Source organism: Parasteatoda tepidariorum, chromosome 2 (genome assembly GCF_043381705.1).
Source record: "Parasteatoda tepidariorum isolate YZ-2023 chromosome 2, CAS_Ptep_4.0, whole genome shotgun sequence".
In the NCBI taxonomy this organism is placed as follows: domain Eukaryota; kingdom Metazoa; phylum Arthropoda; class Arachnida; order Araneae; family Theridiidae; genus Parasteatoda; species Parasteatoda tepidariorum.
Window position 1 is genome coordinate 95,772,176 of NC_092205.1, and position 22,077 is coordinate 95,794,252.

The 22,077-nt window shown below is 30.9% G+C and overlaps 1 protein-coding gene across 4 annotated transcripts in view; it reads right to left on the reverse strand.

Annotated features, from left to right (window-relative positions):
* The window catches only part of LOC107441814 (splicing regulator muscleblind), a 107,172-nt gene that overhangs the window by 56,196 nt on the left and 28,899 nt on the right, over positions 1-22,077 (reverse strand). For all 4 annotated transcript variants that reach the window (XM_016055188.3, XM_016055191.4, XM_043051597.2 and 1 more), the window contains exon 2: positions 2,970-3,176. In XM_016055188.3, the coding sequence (XP_015910674.1) occupies positions 2,970-3,149 (180 nt within the window). In that variant the 5' untranslated portion in view covers positions 3,150-3,176. The remainder of the gene's footprint in view (positions 1-2,969; positions 3,177-22,077) is intronic.

Genomic DNA, 22,077 nt, shown 5'->3' on the forward strand with positions numbered 1-22,077 from the left:
ACCCCTCCCCTCTAAGATTTATGGTCGGTCCCATATCAAACGTTAAATATAACTTGCAAGTTAAAAGAAACTAAATAATAAAATTCAGATGGTTTTAATTAACGATAGAATAAAGTTGCATACATATTTTAATAAGAGAAAGCGAAGAGCGATAACATTTTAAAAACTTATACAAACTATCATTTCACAATTATATAAAATAAAATTAAGAAAAATTACTGGAATAAGAAAATATTTTTCCTTTTTGAATATAAAACTGACTTTTTGGTGATAAATTTAAAACTAATCCGAAAACCATTGGTAATCAAATTAAATACTCATTTAAATATGCCAATGATGTCCGCGTGATAATATCCTTTTCTTCAGTGGATCGATTGGTCTGGGTGCGCGAATTCCCGGCGCCATCTTTTGCCCGGGGTCCAGCAGGGCGCGACGCACCGACGCCCTTTACTTTAAGGGGATATCCGTAAGGAAATAGCCACAGCACCAAGTTTTGAAACAGAAAGCGCCCCGGCTACAGTTTGGATTATGCAGACGACTTAGAGGATCGATGATTTCGAGTGTTATTTTATATGACAGATCCTAAAATGTCTCTCCCCCTCCCCCATTTATTCAAATCCTAAAACTTTTTGGAAGATTTAAAGTAATACATAAAATATCTGCAACTAACAAATTCACCTACAACTCTTTTACAGCCCTCGCCGTCACGTCTGTAATTATTTACCTATTTTCTTTCATTCACTTATAATGAACTAAAAATTTTAAAAATTACGTTTCACAAGTGGGCAACATGGGGAAAAAATAGTTCGAACACACTTAAAAGCTGAGGCGCATCACTTTCGAAAGGCGGAGGATTTTTGGTGGTGATAAAAGTTAATTGGTGAAATGATTGCGCCCTATGTTTTCCGTTCTAGGTGCGGTAGGATTTCCACTTGAAAAACGTAATTTTTTTTTAAATTTTATTTTATTTCATTATTAATGTATGATAGTAAATAAATAAAAATTATAGGTAAATCTATGTTTACAGACATTTATGCACTACTTTTATGAACTAAGAATGAAATTTTAACTTTTTTTATTTTATTATTTTTCTTACCTATACATTTGTTTTTGTTAGCTTATATCGGAAAGCAGTCGAAATTTTGATCAGGATTAAAATTGAGTCAGATTTCGTTTGCAACATTTGAAAAACAGTTGTAACTTGTTTTTTTCATCAAGCATTGAATTTCAGTGTTCTAGCTAGTCAGAATTTCGATAAATTCAAATACTAACAGTTAGAAAAATGATTGAAACTTGTATTATCATCAGGAGCGGGGCTTCGGCTAAAATTAGACTTCTCTATGTAATCGGAAAGTTACTTGTAATTCGAGTGGTGGAAAATTCTCCTTTACGATAATATCGTCATAAATTCTGTCTGTTCCGCTAAGGAAATCATTGGCACTTGCATTCATTTTCATCACGCAATGAACTCCAATACAGATTTAAGTGCTCTAGATACTTATAAAGAAGTCGAAATTTTGATAATAAGATTCCATTTCACAACAACAAAAAAACCGCGTTAATGAAAATGTAGTAAAAATTAATAATTAGGATAAAATCAAGAAAATTGATAATTGAGTTTGATGTGATAAAATTAATCTTTTATATTATAGAATAAAAATGTTTGTGCATTTCGATAAAATGTTGAGCGAAAAAAAAGCAACATCTAATGATTATCATCTGCTTTTCTGATCAAAATTGTGGTAGTGTAATGTGCCAACATGCATCACTAGAGGATGAATCTCGTCTTATAGCTTATTAACATAAGCCTAAAGCATTAACGTAAAATATTAAATTAAATACATTAATTCCTGAATTTCTGAACCCAACACAGAAGACAAGGGAATTCCTTCTCGATCAAAAATTGAGTCAAACTAGCCTGGGTGGAGGACTTTTTGAAGGAACATTTGTGTTACATGGAACGGAAAAACACGAAAATTTCCCACGATTAGATCAATTGCAATGAGATGCTAACCTATGATCATTGATGCTGGTTAATTTCAGCACTGTAGTCGGTGCGACGCAAGAACATAATTCGTTCGGATCAACCATTGGTTGAATTCGAGCCTGGGTCAGCTCTACGGCAGGCGAGCATTATTACGGTACGAGCATTACGGCAGGAGAGCAGAGGCAGGCTTTATCCTCTCAGTCACCGTGGCTCGAAAGATAGCAATAATCCACCAGAACAGTATAAATAATAAAAAAGAGAGAAATTAAGACAGAGTGCACAATGTAATGAAGTCAAGTTCACCAACATGTAGACACAACGCTAGATTCTGGTCACCGGGTTCCGACAATGCACATAGTTATATCAAATACGCAATATCGCGATCATAATTGATAATTATCGATGACAAAACATACGACGAGGATACCCAAGTCAAAATTCATGATGTCCCATCAAAAAATTTTGATAATTTATGTTGGTTCCAGTGTGATTTATGATGGTCCAGGGGGAAAAGGGGACTTAGCCCCCCTAGTAAATAAATGGTTTTGAAAAATTAGAATGCTTAAAGCATTATCTCATAACCTTGAAATTTATAAAAACTCTTTTTTCCAACAAATTTCATTCTTATTGCACCTGGATAATTCAATGTCTTTACATGTCATCAATCTGGTTTTCCATCAGGCAAAAACGGAGTTAATGGACAACGAGTGATGGACCCTCTTAAGTGTTACATTTTCTTTGTAAACATCTGCCTCAAACTTTGTTGACATTCAAAGCCAGGAAAGCAGTTTCACCGGTTCCGTTATGTAACGAACTCAACTTGTTTTTTCGTGTAAGAGGAATCAAAAACCATTATTTGTTCAGATTTAAAACGAAGTTGATGGAAAATATTTACGTTTCGGCTATGAACTGGAAAAACAGTAAACAAAATGAAAAGATTATACACCTGCAGCAATGGAATCTTAAATAATCAAGAACTTACTTTAATGGAGTCGTAGCAGGCGATGACCCTTCCGTTCTGGACTTCGACGTGTGAGGGAGGGTGGGCAAACTTGCAGTCGGTGTCTGATCGAGTGCACTTGTTCCTTTGGAACTCCCGGCATACTTCCAGCTGGAGCCACCGGGAATCTTTGATGGCTGCCAGGCTGCTCACCATGGCCATCGCTTCATCATCGACAAGGACGGATAGCTGCAATGTACATTAAAATCAATAAGTTTAATTACTTTACTAAGATAAAATATAGATTAGTGACACAGTGGTTAAGGCTGTCATTGTGAAGATCTGGGGTTCTATCTTAGATGGCAACTTCAAAGCCAAGTAGCTACAAATTGATGAGTATCAATCAATGGTTCAAAGAGTCTATGCTAATTAATAATTGCTAACTATTAATTAAGTAATAAAATTATTTACTAAATATATGCATTTAATAATACTGCAGATAGAGGTAATGATGTTGTGAAGATCTGGGGTTCTATCTTAAGTGGCGACTTTACAGCCAACGAGCTTCAAATTGATGCCAATCTCAATGGTTCAAAAAGTTGACCGAAAATGTGCTACAATTAATTAGTGTTAACTATTAATTAAGTTACGGAATTATTTTATGGTAGATAGATGAGTCACGGTTGCACAAGGCACTGAGCTGACATTGTGAAAATCTGGAATTCTATTTTAGGTGGCGATTTTTGAGCTAATGGTTTAAAAATTTGGCAGAAAATATGCTATAATTAAATAGTGCTAACTTGTAATTAAGTTGCGAAATCAGACACAAAACATACTCTCTCTCTCTGTGAATAAATATAACTTTTTTTAAACATATTTTAATATTTGATCGTCGAAAGATACGTAGTTAGTTGCAATCTTGAAGATAGAGACCAAATAGTTTCAGTCAGTAAAGCAGTCTGATTGAGACCCTTAGTGTTAATTTCCCCTTTTATGTTTTTTGCCGTATCTCAGGAACTTTTTAAGCAAATCGAAAAAAATTTGGAAAAAATTATAAAATCATTTATCAGATTTGAACGACTTTGAATCGTTCATTACTTTTTACTATTTAATTTAATAACGGTTAAGCTTTGATTTTAAAATTGAAAAAAAAAACATTTTTTTTTAAATTTTATTTCTTAAAAGCTATTAACCGTTTAATAAACAAATGATTTATTCAATTATTCAAAATTACTTTGACCGGGAATTATCTCAGGATAAACGAATTTATAGTCGTGTGTAAAAAGTTTTCGATTCGCTTAGAATAAAGTTTCCGAGATTTGGCGAAAAACGCCAAATTAGGAACTTCAACTGCCGATCCCTATTGACTAAAGCTAATGTGATCATATATTTCATAGTGCGGCTAACCGCTCATATTTTAATTATGAAGAATCCAAATGCAGAGTTCAAAATTAACGATGGTCAGTTGGTCGGAGACCACTGAAATTTGACACGGACCCCCATACGATAATTATTAGAAGCACCCCGGACAAGTAATTAATGTAAAAGGATGGCATGTTTTGTTTTTGTCTCCCATTTTTGTTTTTATGGCTTGGGTGTGTTTTTGTCACAGAATATTGTATTTCATCATAACCAATTCCGGTTTGCGTAAAAGCGGAGCGTACAACACATGAGCGATATTTTTTTGATGACGAGTGAATGTGAAAAAAAGAGAGGTTATGGCCTGATCAATTCTTAAAATGTAGGGTTATGTTTAGGTGGTAATGACATATTTGTGTGAAATGTGTTTATTGCGATTTAATAGAATAAAAATTAAAGTTCTTTTTCAATTGGTTGCTGAATGATAAAAGAAAACTATAAAGAATAAAATTAAGGAATTTAAGATCGTACTGTGTGATAGTAATGATTGACAAAAAGAAGAAAAATAAATAAATATAAAACAAAAAAAGTGGTAACAAAATTGTAAATAGGTTTAATAAACAGTTTCTCCCATTAAAAATCGTAAAAAAATTTATAAACTTATTTAAAAAGAATATAGACTTGTGACCTTATTAATATTTTGAAGTTCTCCCTGGCTGAAAATTAATTAAAAACGAAATTATTTTGCTCTCACTTAAAAAAAAAGAAGAAAAAAAAGGGCAATTACAGGTACAGACAATTCCATATTCTTTTTTTTATTTGATCTTAGAAATTCTGAGAGTAAGCATATAAAAAGAACGATGCATTTCTTTATCGATGCGTGCCAAAATGACTAACTGTCCCACGCGGTTTCAACGCCACGCTACGACAAAGTGATGAACTATCAGTTAGATTGATGAATTGTTTACCGTTTTACATTATTACTTTTAATTCGATGCCTGCAACTGACGTAGTGTGGGTATCTCGATCCTGATTGATTGTCGAAGCATTAAAGTTGCCAGGTTCACAAAACTAAAGTATATTCGGGTTACAATAAAATATATAAACAAATAATAAATTTAAGTAAAATAAAAGAAGTAGACGAGTAAGAATTATATTTCAACTAATTCGATGCGCGATAATAAATTACGATTTATATTAAATATTTTAATTTCTCACAATTTTTCTTGCTCTTAGATTTAGAGTTGACTATGCACAATATGAAACAATTTCGAATCACTAACCGAATTTATATGCACTCAGCCCAATCTTGATTCAACCATTTTGAATGAAATAAAGCATAAAAACTCAACTTTAAAACAATAAATCGCAAAGAATTGTTATTCATTCATTTATGCTACAAATATGACCATCCAGAAATAAACAAAAATACGATAGAGATACTACATAATATACCGTTATCTACTGAATCAACTAGCCGTTTCCGTTAAGTGTCACTAGAGAGCGCTGTTGGTAGTTGGGACGGGAGAAACTCCAAGAAACGCGTCGTGATGACGTCATGATAATTATTTTGCTTTAAAACATCTGAAGTATTACTGGAGTAAATGACTGAGAATTTTTGGTCATAAGTCATTCGTCAAAGAAGCCATAAAGCTAAGTCATGGCGAGTTCACCAACATGTGGGAACATCGCCAGATTCTGGTTAACACAGGTTATCAGATACCGATGATACACATAGGTGTATAGAATACAACAATATCGCTATCATCATCATCATCATATCGATTACGATGATGTCACGATTATTATTGGTAACTATAATAACCAAATACCGTATCATTGTTACAATCATATATTACGCTATCATTGTTATAATTATCGATTACGATAAGATCGATACACTAGTTTTCGGTACCATAACTTATGGAAAGAAATCTCGGGAATATTATACATAACGATAATTATTGAACACGAGATTATTGTGAGTGTTGATAGATTTTAATTAGGTAACGAAAATATTGATCAATGCAAAAATATTATAAATTTGTTAAATTGGATAAATATTGCGATAAGTTGTTAAATATCGACATTTTCTGACATATTAAAATTCGTACTTATCGGTTCTAGGGACGAATGTTCATGCTGGCGACAAGGAAAAACAATTGCCAGCACATGATCTCTCATTCCTTTGACGCAGTTAGGACACTGGTGTCCCTTTTATATATTTTATTTTCTGACGCTCCAATTGGGTATACTATAGCCTACGTCACAGATCGTGTTATTCCTACTAAATTTAACTAGTAAACAGCATTTTCTGCGAACCTGATTTCTAGCAACAAGTAAAAGCATTAAACGAAGCGTCTTGTTTATAAGTCGCTACTCGCCAGGTTGGAATTGGGTATAATATTAAAAAAAACACAACTACTTCCNGATTGGCCTTGATACACGAAACCTTATATAGAATCTCTCATCCTTATACTAGGGTCATGCTAATAATGATTTATATTTCCTCTTATGACAACATGAGGAGAAGTGATTGTGGTTTTGATGGGAAATAGATTTGGAGTAAAATATTCCATTGCTCTCTTTGCTAATATCTTGAATTGTACTGTGGATATTAAGATTTTTGCTCGTTAAATATATTTGATATTTAAATATATAAAGAAACTAATATTGTAATTTTCCTGTTTTCTGCGCAATTAATTAAACACTTCAGTTAGAAAACCTAAATTACATAAAACAGAGATGTTTCGGAGAGATTTTACTTTAGTATTATTTAAATACACAAAATTGCTTTATTTTGTCAAGTTACTAATCCTTTGACGCAGATAAGACATCAATGTTTCTTTCATATACCTTTTTTCTGAATACCCAATTACAAGCAAAAATATATTTTGGTACTTTTTAAATATAAAAAACGGTACTAAAAATATGTTAGATTATCGAAATTATATGTGTACTAAAATAAAAAAAATTCATAAAAAGTAGTAAAATTTCCTGTTCATTCATGTTGAAAAATTTATCAATAACTGATTTTGTAAATTAAAGAATGAATGATGAATAACTGTATCTCATTGGTATAAATACAGTCCCTGGCCAAATTATAAAACGCACTGTAAGATTCTATGTAAAATATTAATGATCAGGTGATACTCAACAGCTTTAGTGTTCATACGCGGCTGAAACCGATTTACACTTGTTTATGTTCGTGTATTAATTGGTTGACGTTATAACGCATTACGTTAAAAATAAATACAAATGGGAAGTATATAAAACATCTCCTCTATAAAAACCCATTACATGTATGTTTAAATATAAGAGTATTGCATACAAACTCGTACAAAACATGTTATTCTTAAAAAACTACAGTGCGTCTAATAATTCGGTCTAATTATTATTATATACTAATATAATACCTGATATAATAAATATTCTATATTTATATAATATATCATCTAATTTATCCAATCGTAGAATTTATATTATATATCGTCTAATTTCACCAATTTATACACGAACATAAATAATTACAAACCGGTTTCAGTTGGGTAAAAACAATAAAGCTGTATAGTATCACCTGATAATTAAGATTTTACGTAGAATCTCAAAGTGCGTCTAATAATTTGGCCAGGGACTGCAACTGCAAATTTGAAAAATTATCGTTTGAAAGTGAGCCGTGTTGCAATATTTTTCTCTTATTTTGACCTAAATTAATACAAAACAGTAAAAAAAAGTACTGTAGTAAAAATTCTGAGTCAAAGGGTTAAAACCGGTAAGTCCTGAGCCTTTTCTCCGCAAAAAGAAAAAAGAAAAAAAAAAAACATCTTTGCAAGCGCACCGTGCTTAAATATTGTGATAACCGCTATGAAAATAAAAGATTAATTTTTCCCCGAAGTTGTAGTTAATAAGGTGTATTTTGAAAATGAACGCATATGAGAGGGGGAGGCGAAAGTGCGCAAAAGAGAATCTATTTTTAGAGAATCTATCGGGTTAGAGAAAGAGAAACGGGACGTCTGATGAGATGGACGACTTCTTGCATATGATATGTAAACATTTCCTTATAAGACACTACTTCAGCTTCACTCTCACTCCATCCATATTGTACACATTTTTTTAAAGTCAGTTTTACGAACGTGGAACAAAATGAACTCATTTCGGCAAAGAACTCTTTTTAATTAATTTATTTATTTCAAAGAATTTTTTTTTAATGAGAATTAGGGACGGGAATGACAAAACAAATATTTGCATTGAAGTAAAATTGGTTTGATGCTAGTCTTTTATATCATTATAGCAGGTGTATAAATTAAGAAAATTTAGTCAATGGTTTCAAGGGCCAATAATAAAATAATATTTTTAGTCCGTACCATTTTCACTGGTCTGTACATATTTCTGTTAAATTTTAAAAAAAAAAAAAAAAAGCTTATTAAGTGAATTGGGTATAATATAAAAAAAAACACAACTACTTCCACTTAGTAGGAATAACATTTACCATGACGCAATGCTAAATTCTATGCCACTATCCACATAAATCAATTGTTAATCAAAAATCGAATATCAATTACTTTTCTTTATAATGCAATAAATCTGGCGAGCAGCTATTTAAATGATCAAACACTTCGTTTGTTTATTTGTGGCTTGAAGTTAGGCTCGCAGAAAATGCCGTTCATGGGTTACATTTAGTAGGAATAACACAACCTGTGACGTAGGCTATAGTATACCCAATTAAAATGAAAAACTACACTATAGAGAAGGCGCCATGTCATTGTTATGATGAAAAATACTATTTTCCAACAAAAACACTAGACTAAAACACGAAAGCGAAACTAAAACTGATAATTATTTTATAATGGAACGAATCAAATTTTATTAGTCCCGAATCGTTAATTTTAGTCCGCTATTAGTCCATTAATTTCAAATCCTGTTCATAGTCCTCTCAAAATTAAAAAAAAAAAAAAAAAAAAAAAAAAAAAAAAAAAAAAANAAAAAAAAACAGTTGTTTTATTAACATTAATTTTACTTATAAAATGAATAAATTAATTATCATTAGTATAATATTAATAATTATTATTATTTATTTATAATTTTTTTATTTTTGTGTTCTAAAAAATTCCTAGTTTGAATTCCGAGTGCTGCTGGTGAATTCGTAGTGGAAGATATTCATAGATTCATAGTGGAAACTGCAGGTCTCGATCTGCCCAGTGGAGTTTTTCCGGGTATCTGTTATTCATGAAACGAATGTGTGAATAAGTTTCACTTTAAAGTTCTACACAAGAACAAAAGTTCTCTCAACAACTTGTCAAAATGGAGTAGACCGAGGAATAGATAATTTTAAATGCGCATTTAATTTTCACAAACAAACTGTGAATAATATTTAGTCTACTCGGCTTGGCGGCATCTTTTGAAACATGACACGTAAAATACAATCGTCATCCAATTAAATTAGAATAGAAAAAAATATAGCTGGCCTTATTTTGAAATTTTAATTTTTTTTTCTTCTTCTGGAAAACGATTTTGATGGATTCTGTTCTGTAGACGAATGATAGTCTATCATATAAGTTTGTTAAGAAATAACATCAAGAGAACGAAAATCAAAAATTTAACATAAAATCCTAGACGAGAGGAAAGTGGCCTCTAATACGTTGGATGATATGCAATCGCTTATTGCCGGTTATAAATAAATAAATATATGTATTTCAATACTGCAGAATGAATAGATAAGATCATGACTTAATAAATAATGTAATACATATATCGACAAAGGAATCTCTAAACCTGCACAAAGTATAAACAATTGAATTGTTCGAGAAAGGATTATTATTCTACAAATCCGATGACATTGAAATATTGATTCACGGGAAAAGACCGTAAAAAAAGTGAGAAAAAAGAAGAAAAAAATATCTTTAATCAATTATTAATCTAATGATCAGATTTTTAAGAACTAATACAGTAAAAATTCGATATAATGAGTACGGCATATTAAGAGATAATGATCTGAACCAGAGTTTCTTAAACTGTGGGTCGCGACCTACAGTTAAGACAATATATTAAATAATTTAACAATAAAGAATTTAACCTAGTAGTTGAATATATATTTTTTATTGAATTATAATTTTATGTTTGTCACGTATTTATAATTCCCACATTGTTCTGGGTCATAAAAATCCAAAATCAAAGCAATGATCTAAAACTGCAAAAGTATATTGCAGTACAAGAGAAAAAAACCGTCAGTTTCACACACACGTGTTATGGATTTGAGTCGTGCTTATGGAGCACCACAAAATTTTCGCAAATATTATGGGATCTCCACACCAAAAGTTTAAAGAAACCTAGATCTAAACATTTCGACAATCAATGAAAATTCGATGCGAACATATTACACGAAGTCGTCTGTAACGTTAAGTTTCCCAAACGCTGTCATGCTAATGCTAACATTAAAGATACATAAACAGCATATTTATAATGAGTTAAAAAGTTTGTTATGGCAACAGTTTTTTCCTCCTAAGGAAATGCAATTTTTAGCTGTTAATAAGACCAGTATTATAGGAGAAAGGTTTAGATGGAAGAGAAAATTTTATTTATTTCTAGTAACAATACAGGATAGTCAAAACCGAACATTGTTTTTCCTTAGCACAATTTTAATCCTTTATTTTTTATAAAGCAATGTGTGGACGACCACCAGTGCCGTTCCTGGCGGGTATGCAGCGAATGCCCCGCACGCAGGCGCCCAATTTAAGGGGCGCCAAATTCATCAAAACTTATCATCAAAATTTAAGCATAGTATATAGGGGCGCACAAAATTATTCTTGCACGCAGGCGTTCGCCACCCCAGGAACGGCGCTGACGACCACCAACTACATTATCTTCTTTCTATCAAAAGAAAAGCTCTTCCACTGTATTTAAAAAATCCTGTCATACATTTCAAAAGAATGCGCCTTTTTTTGACCCCTTATTCCCTTCTTGACAACTTACAATTCACCTATTCACTGTTATCCCCTATCAGCAAAATAACTCATTGGGCCAATATTCATGACTCTTGGCTCAATAAGGGTTCAAAGAGCTTTTAATTTCCCGGTGTTTGCCTTAAATAGAATTGTTCAATTTACCCGATATTTTACACCCACTTTACAATTAATATCGGCTATATATAGAATTATCAGTTTCACCCGATATTTAATATTCATTAAACAACCAATACAAGCCATATATTGCCCCCATAAGGCCCTATATATAGGACCAATATTAAAAAATCTAGACATCGAAATATTGTTCGATGAACCAAGTTTGAGCCCAACTTGGGCCAAGGTAAAATTGTTGCTCTATTCTACCTGTACCTGTTATTGTATATCTACCTGTTATCAAAGACTTCAAAAGATATTGCACTTCAATTCTTCAATAATTAAATTATGAAACTTTCTTTGCACTGTAGAAACTAGGTAAGAACTAGGTGTAACAATATAACTCCGAATTTATTGTTGAAAAATCCAAAATATTGCAGAAAGGCACAATTCATATCAAGTTACATTGAGCATTTACTTGCACTTTGACTCTCTGAAGGTCTGTGGCATTCAACGTTAACCACAAAGTAAACAAAATAATGTAAATAAAAGGAGGATAATAAAATATGCCTATATATGTGTGCGTGTGTAATATAATGGTGGCAACTACTTAATTTCATTACACCACTTTTGATGTAAAGTATTTTCCACCATTTTTGGTCTTTAGATATACTAAAATATTTTGCAGTTTGAATAGCCATGCTCTTTCTTCCATTAAACTCTTTATTGTAATCACTAATAAAGCATTTTACGCATTATAATTGTTATTAAATAATAAAAATATAATGTATGTATAAATATATTAGCAATAACTAGAAACGTAATATTATATTTAAATAAAAAATAAAAAAATTTAAAACAACTTTTAAAACAATAGTTTTTTCAAAGTTTTTTTTATTTATTATTTAAATAGAATATTACGTTTCTTACTATTATATATCTAGTGTTATAGAAAGAAAACAGGGACAGTTAAAATAATTTATGTGTATTAGTGTGTCTCGAATCGGAGTATCAACCAGCAATCTCAAAGAATTACAATAATATTTAATAACAGAGATTTTCAATCCTTTTCCTCAACATATCTTTGAATATTTTAGCGTAGAAATTTTCACAAGAACGAAAGAATTTGTACGGATAGTGCAAAATATTATTTACATGATTCATATTATATTATATTATATTCCAACTCTCGAAATTAACGGTGTTCCAGACCACTAAAATTTGACTAGGATTACCATAAAATTATTATTAATGGTTTCCTTAAACCAGCAAAGTAAAGGCATAGTATGCTGTTTTTTTCTTCTTCTTTCGATTGTTGTTTTTATGGTTTGGTTGGTGTTTCTTACTATATATAAAAATCTAAAGATGGTGTCACAGTTTTCCGTTGTTGTCGCTGTATTTTTATTGGCCAGAAAATCATATGGTAGGATCCAGTTTTCCTACATTAATTTTCATATTTATTTTGTAGTCATCAGCATAAAATTAATATAAGTCATAAAGTTTTTGTTTTCCTATCAATATTTTAGTTCCTTAATTTAAAGGTTAAAATTACCGGTACTGTTATTATTACATTTTTGATTTTGTTTGATTTTAAAATTAAGAGTATTAGAGAATTGTTATTATTATTATTATTTGGATAACGTAATTCTACGTATACAATAAGAGTGATTTGATTTTTTGGCTACAAAAAATATGAATTCATAACGATTAATTTTCCTTAAACACCGATAAATCTGAAAGACCGCTAATTTAAACCTTTTAATTGCACAAAAACGAAAACAAATTTGATATTCAAACCAAGTGAGACATATTACTCAGTTTCAGGTATACGAGTACGGGGATGCACAAAAATTACTATTTTAATGCAATAAGTTTTCACCAAGTTAAATTACGCGCCGTTAAAATAAATAAATAAAACAGCAATAAAAATAAAAAGTGTATTTTTTTCCGTAAAATAACTGAAAAAATAACGATCACATACATAAAATTTTAATATTAAAATGCTCCTTAAACGAAATTATATATTGTTTCATATAATAGATTTTGAATTATGAGAAAGAAAATAAGAAAACGCGCTTAGCGAAAATGATCTAAAACAGTGGTGGCGCCAAAGCGGTAATTTTAACACAATGGAAATCTCCCAAATATTTTCTTAAGTAACATATTGTAAAACATCATTTTAAAAGATAAAACTAACATTGAGTAAAAAACAATTGTCTTCAGATGGCATAATACTTTTTTTTTATGAGCTGAGTATGTTTTTTAGTAGCCTCTTTAGAAACACAACCAAAAAACGTGTTCGTGTTTAACAAAAGAGATTACAAATGTTTTTTTTCTTTCTGCGTCAACGATATTGTTGAGCATTAAAAATTAAATGAAATTGTCTGGAAAAAATATCCCCTCATCCCAAATAAAACAGAATACAGTTCCCATACGATTAATCTTTGAACACTAAAACTTCATAGAAGTTTATAGTGTTCAGTGGTTGTTTGCTTGTGAGTTAATTATGATTAATTTGACTAAAAATTCACTCCATCACCAAATATTAAAAAATATAACTTCAAAAAAGAATTTATTTAAAATACTAAAAAAGTGTCCTTCCCCTAAAAAGACTTTTCTTCTCCGAGGACATTCTAGAAATCTGATGATTCATAAGAGGTTTTAACATTAACTACGTTTAGAAAAATTTTCTGTCAGTAAAGATTATCGTTTGACTTCTATTCTAGTTGCCACTTGAATTCCTGAAATCTGAAGATTTATACGAGGTTTTAACATAAACTACGTTTTTTAAGAAATTTTCTGTCAGTAAAAATTATCGTTTGACTTTTATTCTTGTTGGCAATTTCAAAGTTATATTTCATACTTAGTTATTAGAAATCAGCATTAAAGATCTTACGATTTAAATATGAGTAAGAATTAGAGTTTTAAAATTAGGCCGGAAAAAAATGATTTTCTTTCACCGTGTATGTGGCGTATTTTTTAAGAGCATAATATTGGGAGAGATTTCGTTGAAAATCGGTTGTATCCTGTCTCAAATGGAGGAAGTGACGCACCCCATCCATATACTTTTACACAGGACGCTTTCTAAACAAACTGATAAGGCGACAGAAATGTTTATTCTAAATCTCTCATCGTGTGACTAAACTTGGATGCCGAACACACAACGAACACTTAACTCCTCTCTCTCTCTCTCAATTGAACAAATGCTCACATTTTTTGAACAAACACATGTCTCGTTTCTACCTACGACTTTTCACTTCGGTTCAAAGCTTATCTTTAAATTAGATATTTTCAATCTGACAGCGGAATTTTAATTTTAAAGAAGTTTCAGCGGTACTTCTTTACGGGAAGTATGAGTTACACAGCTCACTGCAATCCGTTGTCGAAAATTTATTTTTTGCTTTTAGTTCCGGATCATTTAAATGTTACGTAAGCACACAGGGTGAAAGGTTTAAGATAGTTCAATTTTTTAATTGATAAAATAAAGTATAAAATCCACACACAAAATTTAGATTTAGAAATAAAAGTTGAATTCGGAAGAAAAGGTTGGAAAAAAATTTCTTATAGGAGGACAAGAGTTTTGACTCCAAAAGGAAAACATAAAAGATTCCTATATAATTTTCTGCTCTAAATTTTGTATAGTTAATAACTTCGAATTTGTTATGTATAAAGGTAAATCCATCATTTAAATATAACCTAAAGTTAAAGTCAAAGCAAAAAACAAGAAAGGGGGTCTAAATTTTAAGGCTCACGTTATATTTGAACGCCCCCCTTTTTATTTTATTTTTTCTATTTTTGTTTGCATTGAAAACATAGGCACAGGTAATAAATAATTCTTTTGCTGCAGAAGTGAAAAAAACTGTTAATAAATGCTAAATTTTTCTTACACATATGTTAGCACATAGGTTATTATGATACTTAAAAAAAGTGATTTCTACTTTATTTCCAAGTAGATTAACGCTTCATTATTCGTGTTAGAAGACTAACTTATACCAGTTTTTGAAAATCGAGAAATTAAAGAAAAATTTTTAAAAATAGCAAAAATTGAATTTTATCACTTTTATCTTCAATTTAATAAGAATTTTACCGTATTCTTATTTTATCTTTTAAATTTCTTTAAACTACGGGCTTATTTTTTTCGACATAAAAAAAAGAGGAAAGATAAATACATATGAGCATGTTTTTAATTTATAGTCTATGAGTCGTAGTCTATTGGTTTCCATGATCCCAATTTTTGGCTAAAACTTTTACGCCCAAATGCAGAAAAAAAATAATAAAAATAAAGAGCTGTTCAAATATTACTTAAGAATGTTTTTGGCACTTCTTGATTTCCCTTCGTCAACCAGCAAAAATAAGTAAAATATTACTCCTCCGCCCCCATGTTTACGAAAGAAATTCCTAATACCAAATCCCTTGTTTTTTGCTTAAACTTTAAATTTTACTGTAGTCGTGTAACTTTAAAAATTTCAGGATTAAATTCACATAAAAGATATAACTTCGCGGAAAACAAAATTCACGTTGAAATTTTATTTTGAAAATTTTTAAAACTACTTAGAAATTTTTTCGAATTTTTTTTTAAATTTAAATTTAATTCAAAATTTTTCCAAAGTTTTTTTTAATATATTTATTTTGGATTCAAAAAAAAAAAAAATGAGGGGAAAAAAAGGGGATTTTAGTGTCGTACGTAAGCATTACTCGTATCCCTCTTCCTTCTTTGTCATCAAAAATAAAAAAAAATCTCAAAACCCCTCCCCCCTTCTTGGTGCTTAGGAATAAATTCCAATAGAAGATATAAATTTGCGGAAAACAAAATTTACGTTGAAATTTTATTTTATAAAATTTTAAAACTAGTTGGAGAAATTTTTTCTAAATTTTCTTTTTCCAAATGTAAATTTTTAATCAAAATTTGAAATTTTTACTAAGCCTTTTTATTACATTAATTTTGCATTTTTTAAAAAAAAATGAAATTTTATTGTCTTAAGTAAGCACTGCTCATGCCAATTCCTCCTCCGTTGACAGCAAAAATAAAAAAAATTACAAAATCCCTCCCCCTATTTGGTGCTTAGGTAATATTTGAACGACCCCTTGAGATAAAATTCCTAATCGTTTTCCACGAAAACAAACATTTCCTGAATTTTGGTAGTTTTCCTTTAAAGATATCGATGAAAAACTACACGGAAACTATAAGAGATGTCTGCTAATGAAAACTATAGCTTGTGTTCCATATGCAAACATCTCTGAAAGGGAATATTATACATTTAATAATTGCTCATGAAATACCCGGTGGGGAGGGAGATATTCAACACAGAAGGAACATTTTTACCACATAATAACGGTAAATTGGCTTAGTTTTGGGTGTGACAGCTGCGGCTTTGGCATTGGATGCGGATAAGGCACCTCCAGCATATTAAGGTTGCCTTGCGGCAACAACCTGTGATCATTAAATGGTGAATTTGAGGAGCCCTGCCTTCCAAAAAAAAAAAATTTTTTTTTCATCCTTTCGACCAAAACTACATAACAAATGTAAGAACGGTTGTTTATCCAATTAATTTTAAAAAACTTCGAAAAAAACACCAAAATTACTACATTTAATGCCAGCATATAGAGATACTAAAACAAAATATCGAATGATTTATATCTTTCAGCATTTCAATACTTTAAGGAAAAATTTTCTTTACCAAATTATCAGACGCACTATAATATTCTACGTAAAATCTTAATCATCAGGTGATACTATACAGCTTTATTGTTTTTACGCGAATGAAACCGGTTTACACTTGTTTACGTTCGTGTATGAATTGGTTAACATCGCAATGCAATACGTTAAAAATAAATGCAAATAGGAAGTACATGAAAAATCTCATGAATACCCATTACATGTATGTTTAAACATAAAAGTATTTGCATACAAACTCGTGCAAAACGTGCCATTATTAAAAAACTACAGTGCTTCGAATAATTATTTTGCTATACTATTATAATACCTGATGTAATAAATATTCTATATTTATCTAATATATCGTCTAATTTAACAAATCATTGAATTTATATTATATATCGTCTAATTTAATGAATTTAGAACGTAAACAAGTACAAACCGGTTTCAGTCACATAAAAACAATAAAGCTGTAAAGTATCACCTGATGATTATAATTTTACATAGAATCTTATAGTGCGTCTCATAATATGGCCAGGGACTGTAATTCAGAGGTTTATATAAAAATAAAAAAAAAACATACAGTCCTACCTAATAAAAAAAAATGGCAGAACTTTTTCCGCTGAAAAAACTTTTTATAATTTAATTTCGTTAAGAAGTCAAGAATCTAGAACGATTCAAATAATTTTTAATACAAAATATAATATAGATACTGCAGGTGAGATTTTTTTTATTCTAAACATAGCTCAAAAAGCGTGTTTAAAAAATGAACATATCTAACAAGGCGTATTTAAGGAAATGGGCTCAAAATGCGCATTTAGGAAAATAAAAATAGCTCAAAATGTATATTTAAAAAAAAAAATGAATGTGGCTCAAAATGCACATTCTCAATGTTTAGCCGAAATTTTAACAACTAATCAAGGAATTTTGTTTATTTTTCTTAAAAACTAAGCGTAATCATTGCGGAGCGAAGTTTCGAACTTGTGGGTCGGGCTGCTTTGGTGCATTACAGATGTAATTTTTTAGGCGATTTTTTCAATCCTATTCAGATCCCTGAGCGATAAAGTGGTATTTAAAAATCTAACTGCGTAAATTTACTGGCAATATTTAATTTTATAACAGTCGTTGAACAGCCGACCCAATCCTTTCGGCTGACGACTACTAATGTTCTATTCCGAGGCCTTGTAAATTTGAACCCAATCCAGAAGACAAGAGTACTCCTGGATCTAGTATTGGAAGAAATTTGCCTTCGTGGAGGACTTTTTTAATGGAACTAACCCGCATTCGCGTTACATGGCGAGGAAAAACTATGAAAGCCTCCCACGGTTAGCCTGACGTCAAGAGAACTCTAACCCATGATCCGTATACCACTGAGTATATTTCACGTCAGCACTGCTGTCGGTGCGAACCGGGTGCGGAATTCATATCGACCATCCATTGCTAGGATTCCAATCCGGGTCACCTCATTGAGAATATTTGTGTAAAATATTAATAGTTCGTATATGGCTGCAAATTTCGACTACTGTCTTTCCCTAAATACATTTTTTGCTGTAGTAGAGGAAATGTAGAAAAGTTTAACTCGTCATAAATATACAATACTCTCGATATGTCGAAAACCTTGCTATGTCAAAAAAATATTTTTCCCCTCGGGCATTACATATCCACCTAATGCTAATTTGAATTCCTATGTCGAAGGGTTTCTTATCAAAACCTACATCTATATATATATATATTTTTCAAGTTAACGACGTTTTTTTTTTTTTTTTTTTCCAAGTAAATCCAAATCACGACGTAAGTTCATTATAAACCCATTATTTCTTATTTACTGCATAATTATTTTAGTCTTACTTTTAAAAATAAAATTAGCATTGTTGTATTTCGTTAACTTTTAGTTAACTATCATTACATATATATTTAATAAGTTATTCTTATGTTACATGACTATACTTTATAGAGTGATATTTTAGAATATATTTTTCTACTTTTTAGAACATATTTAGTTCTGAACTTCGTTATCTCGAAAACTCGCTATCTCGAAAAAATTTTTCAGCGTCCCTTCAACTTTGAGATATTGAGAGTATACTGTATTAGCATTTTGCCGTCGAATTGAAAATATGTCGTGATAGCAGCGTAATTCTCGTTATATGCCGTACTCGTTCAATCGAGCTTATACTGAACATTCCTTTAACAGTTTATTGGCTGCTACCCCTGTAGGGTGCGTAGCCAAATCTTTCAACAAAAAATAAGCACCTTTAAAGTACTTTTTAAGCACTCAAAAATATTTTTAAGCGTATAAATTGCCAAAATGCAAAATAATTTTCAAAAAGACTTTACATGATCATGATAAAATAACTAATTTCTGACAAAGAACTCTTTTCTTGATTATATTAGCCATTATAAAATGATCAAGAGATTTTCCGGTTTTATATCAGATGGTAGAAAATGAAGCCTTAAATTGAGAATAACAAAATGAAGCAGAGTTGTACATGAGAGTGCAATAATCTCACCATTATAATCATCAGTAGACGCACATGGACTCGCAAGTATTTCATCAAACGTGTAAAATGATTGGCACTTTTATAAGCTATTGTTGAATGAATTGTGAAATTGCTTGATAGAACAATGTAAAAAGCACGCTTTTGCATAATACTTGGTGAAAATCAACACGGTAAAGAAAAAAAATCTCGTTTTCGAAAAGGAAAATTAAGCACTTTTTAAAAACAACCAATGAAAAAAGTACCTTTAAGGGCTTTCAAAAAATAAAATTCGAAAATAAGCACCTTTAAACACTTTTTAAAAGCACTACGCACCATGCCCTGCATTAAACTTCCTATCGCTTTTCTCCCCTCAGTCAGCAAATGAAAACTTTTAAAAAGTTTTAATAAATTTTAACTGAAAATGAGTGAAGACGACGGAAAGACTACATTTCTCAGAACTAAGGAATAAGAGATGTCATATCTTCTTTTTATTTGTTTCCTTCAATTGCATCTTCCCCTAGCAATAAGATTGCTTTATCGCCAAATACATTTTCCACTTCAACTATCAAATAAGCCCAGCATTATTTTCATAATGGGGATACGTACTAGCTCTTGGCGACAAGAAAGTGCCAGGGATTAAAAAAACAAAACTTTCAGGGCGCTCTGCCTGGCGCCAAAGCAAGGGCGGTGCACCTAAACGCGATGGGGGCTATCGATTAATTAAGTCGAGGCTTTGAACATACAGACAGGTCGATCAATATGGATCTCAAGCATTGACCTTATCTTTCTCGGCCGCTAGAAGGCGCTTTCGTCTTATGGATCCTATTATCCCATTTCTTTCCACCGGACATACGTTTTTTTCTCTCCCTATTTACCTAAAGTAATGTCTCTTATTACCCCCCACGTCAGACAAATATCATACTTTAAACTTTCATATAGCCGTCTTAATAAAATAAAATTGGAAATTTTCGTAGCTTGCAGAATTTTTATAGAATTAAATCTTTGTTAGATGCGCGTTTTTTAATTCAAAGTGGTCACAAAAACTCAGAAAAAAATTCCTGATTTTTCTCTGACATTTCCAGATTGATATTATCAAACTTCTCTAACTTTTGTAGGTATAAATGTTATTAATTTTTCAGTTATGCCTAATTATTGCACTCTATATCATGAAACACTTTCACTTAACATTAGAGTTAAAAATAAAATTCCTACGAAAGTAGTTTTTTTGGAAAAATATTGGATTTTAGATACAACTTATTGCAGGTGCTAATTACTTGAGCCCAAAAATACCTATATGTCTAGTTCAGTAAAAAAACTAGCACCTTTTGTCGTCATTGAACAGTTGACCTTATTTTTTGGGTTTACGACTACTAATGTTCAACTCCGAAGCCTTTTAATTTTGAACCGAATCCGGAAGATAAGGAAACTCCTGGATCAAGTATTGGGAGAAATTTGCCTTCGTGGAGGAATTTTTGATGGAACTAACCCATATTTGTATTACATGGAGAGGAAGATCACAAGAACCTCCCACAGTTAGCCTAACGGCAAGGGGACTCTAACCCACGATCCGTCTACCACGGAAGATATTTTTAAGTCAGCACTGTGGTCGGTGCAAGCAGGATGCGTAATTTGTATCAACCAGCCATTGCTGGGATTCGAACCCGGGACACCTCATTCGAAGGCAAACGCTCTATCTCCTGAGCTCAGCACCTTTTGTTTGTGTTGGACCAAAGTAACCCTGCAAGAACCAAAGTAGCTCATTAGCGTCGTAGTCAACAACAAATCTGCAGATCTTGGGACATGTGCCCCGAATACCATCTTATGAATCCTGGGCTGCGAATAGGGTCCCGCACTCTCCTTCAAACGTTTAAAAAGTTGGCATTAAGTTAAGAATTAAAACGCATGGAGTTTGAAATTGTATAATTATGTGGTAAATTGATTTACCACTTCATTAAACCCTACACTTTTAAAAATATGAACTTAATAGTTCATATTTTTAAAAGTTTAGTCTAAGCCTTGCCACAATTTAAATTATGAATTTTTTTTTACTTTGATCGAAATACTTAGTAGAAAAGGGAAGCAGAAGAGGAACATGTTTCCATTAAATAAAAAATTCAATTTTGTAACATTTATCAGTATATTTAAAAAAAAGTTTATATTTTAAAACAATCACAAATGATTTAAAAAATTTAATTAAATAATTTAAAAAATATTTGTGATTATACAAATAATTCTAAACATTATTTGAGACTGTATTAAGTTTACAAATAATTCTGGACATGAGAGCACGCATTAATTGAAATTTATTAGAGGTTTCAAGTATTTAAATCAGTATATGTATAGAAATTTTAAAATATTTGAAAACTACAATAATAATTATTTTTGTAGCACATAAATATTTATTTAATTCCTTCTATTAGTTCACGCTCTCCCTATATCTTGTTCAAATTTTCAATTTACTTTTTTAATCATCCACTCAAGTTCTAATAATTTTTTCAAGTATTAATTCATTAAATTTAATTAATTAATTTTTAATTAGACTTAGAATTAAATTCAGACATTTTTTCAATTATTTAATAAAAAGTAACTAACATAAAATTTTT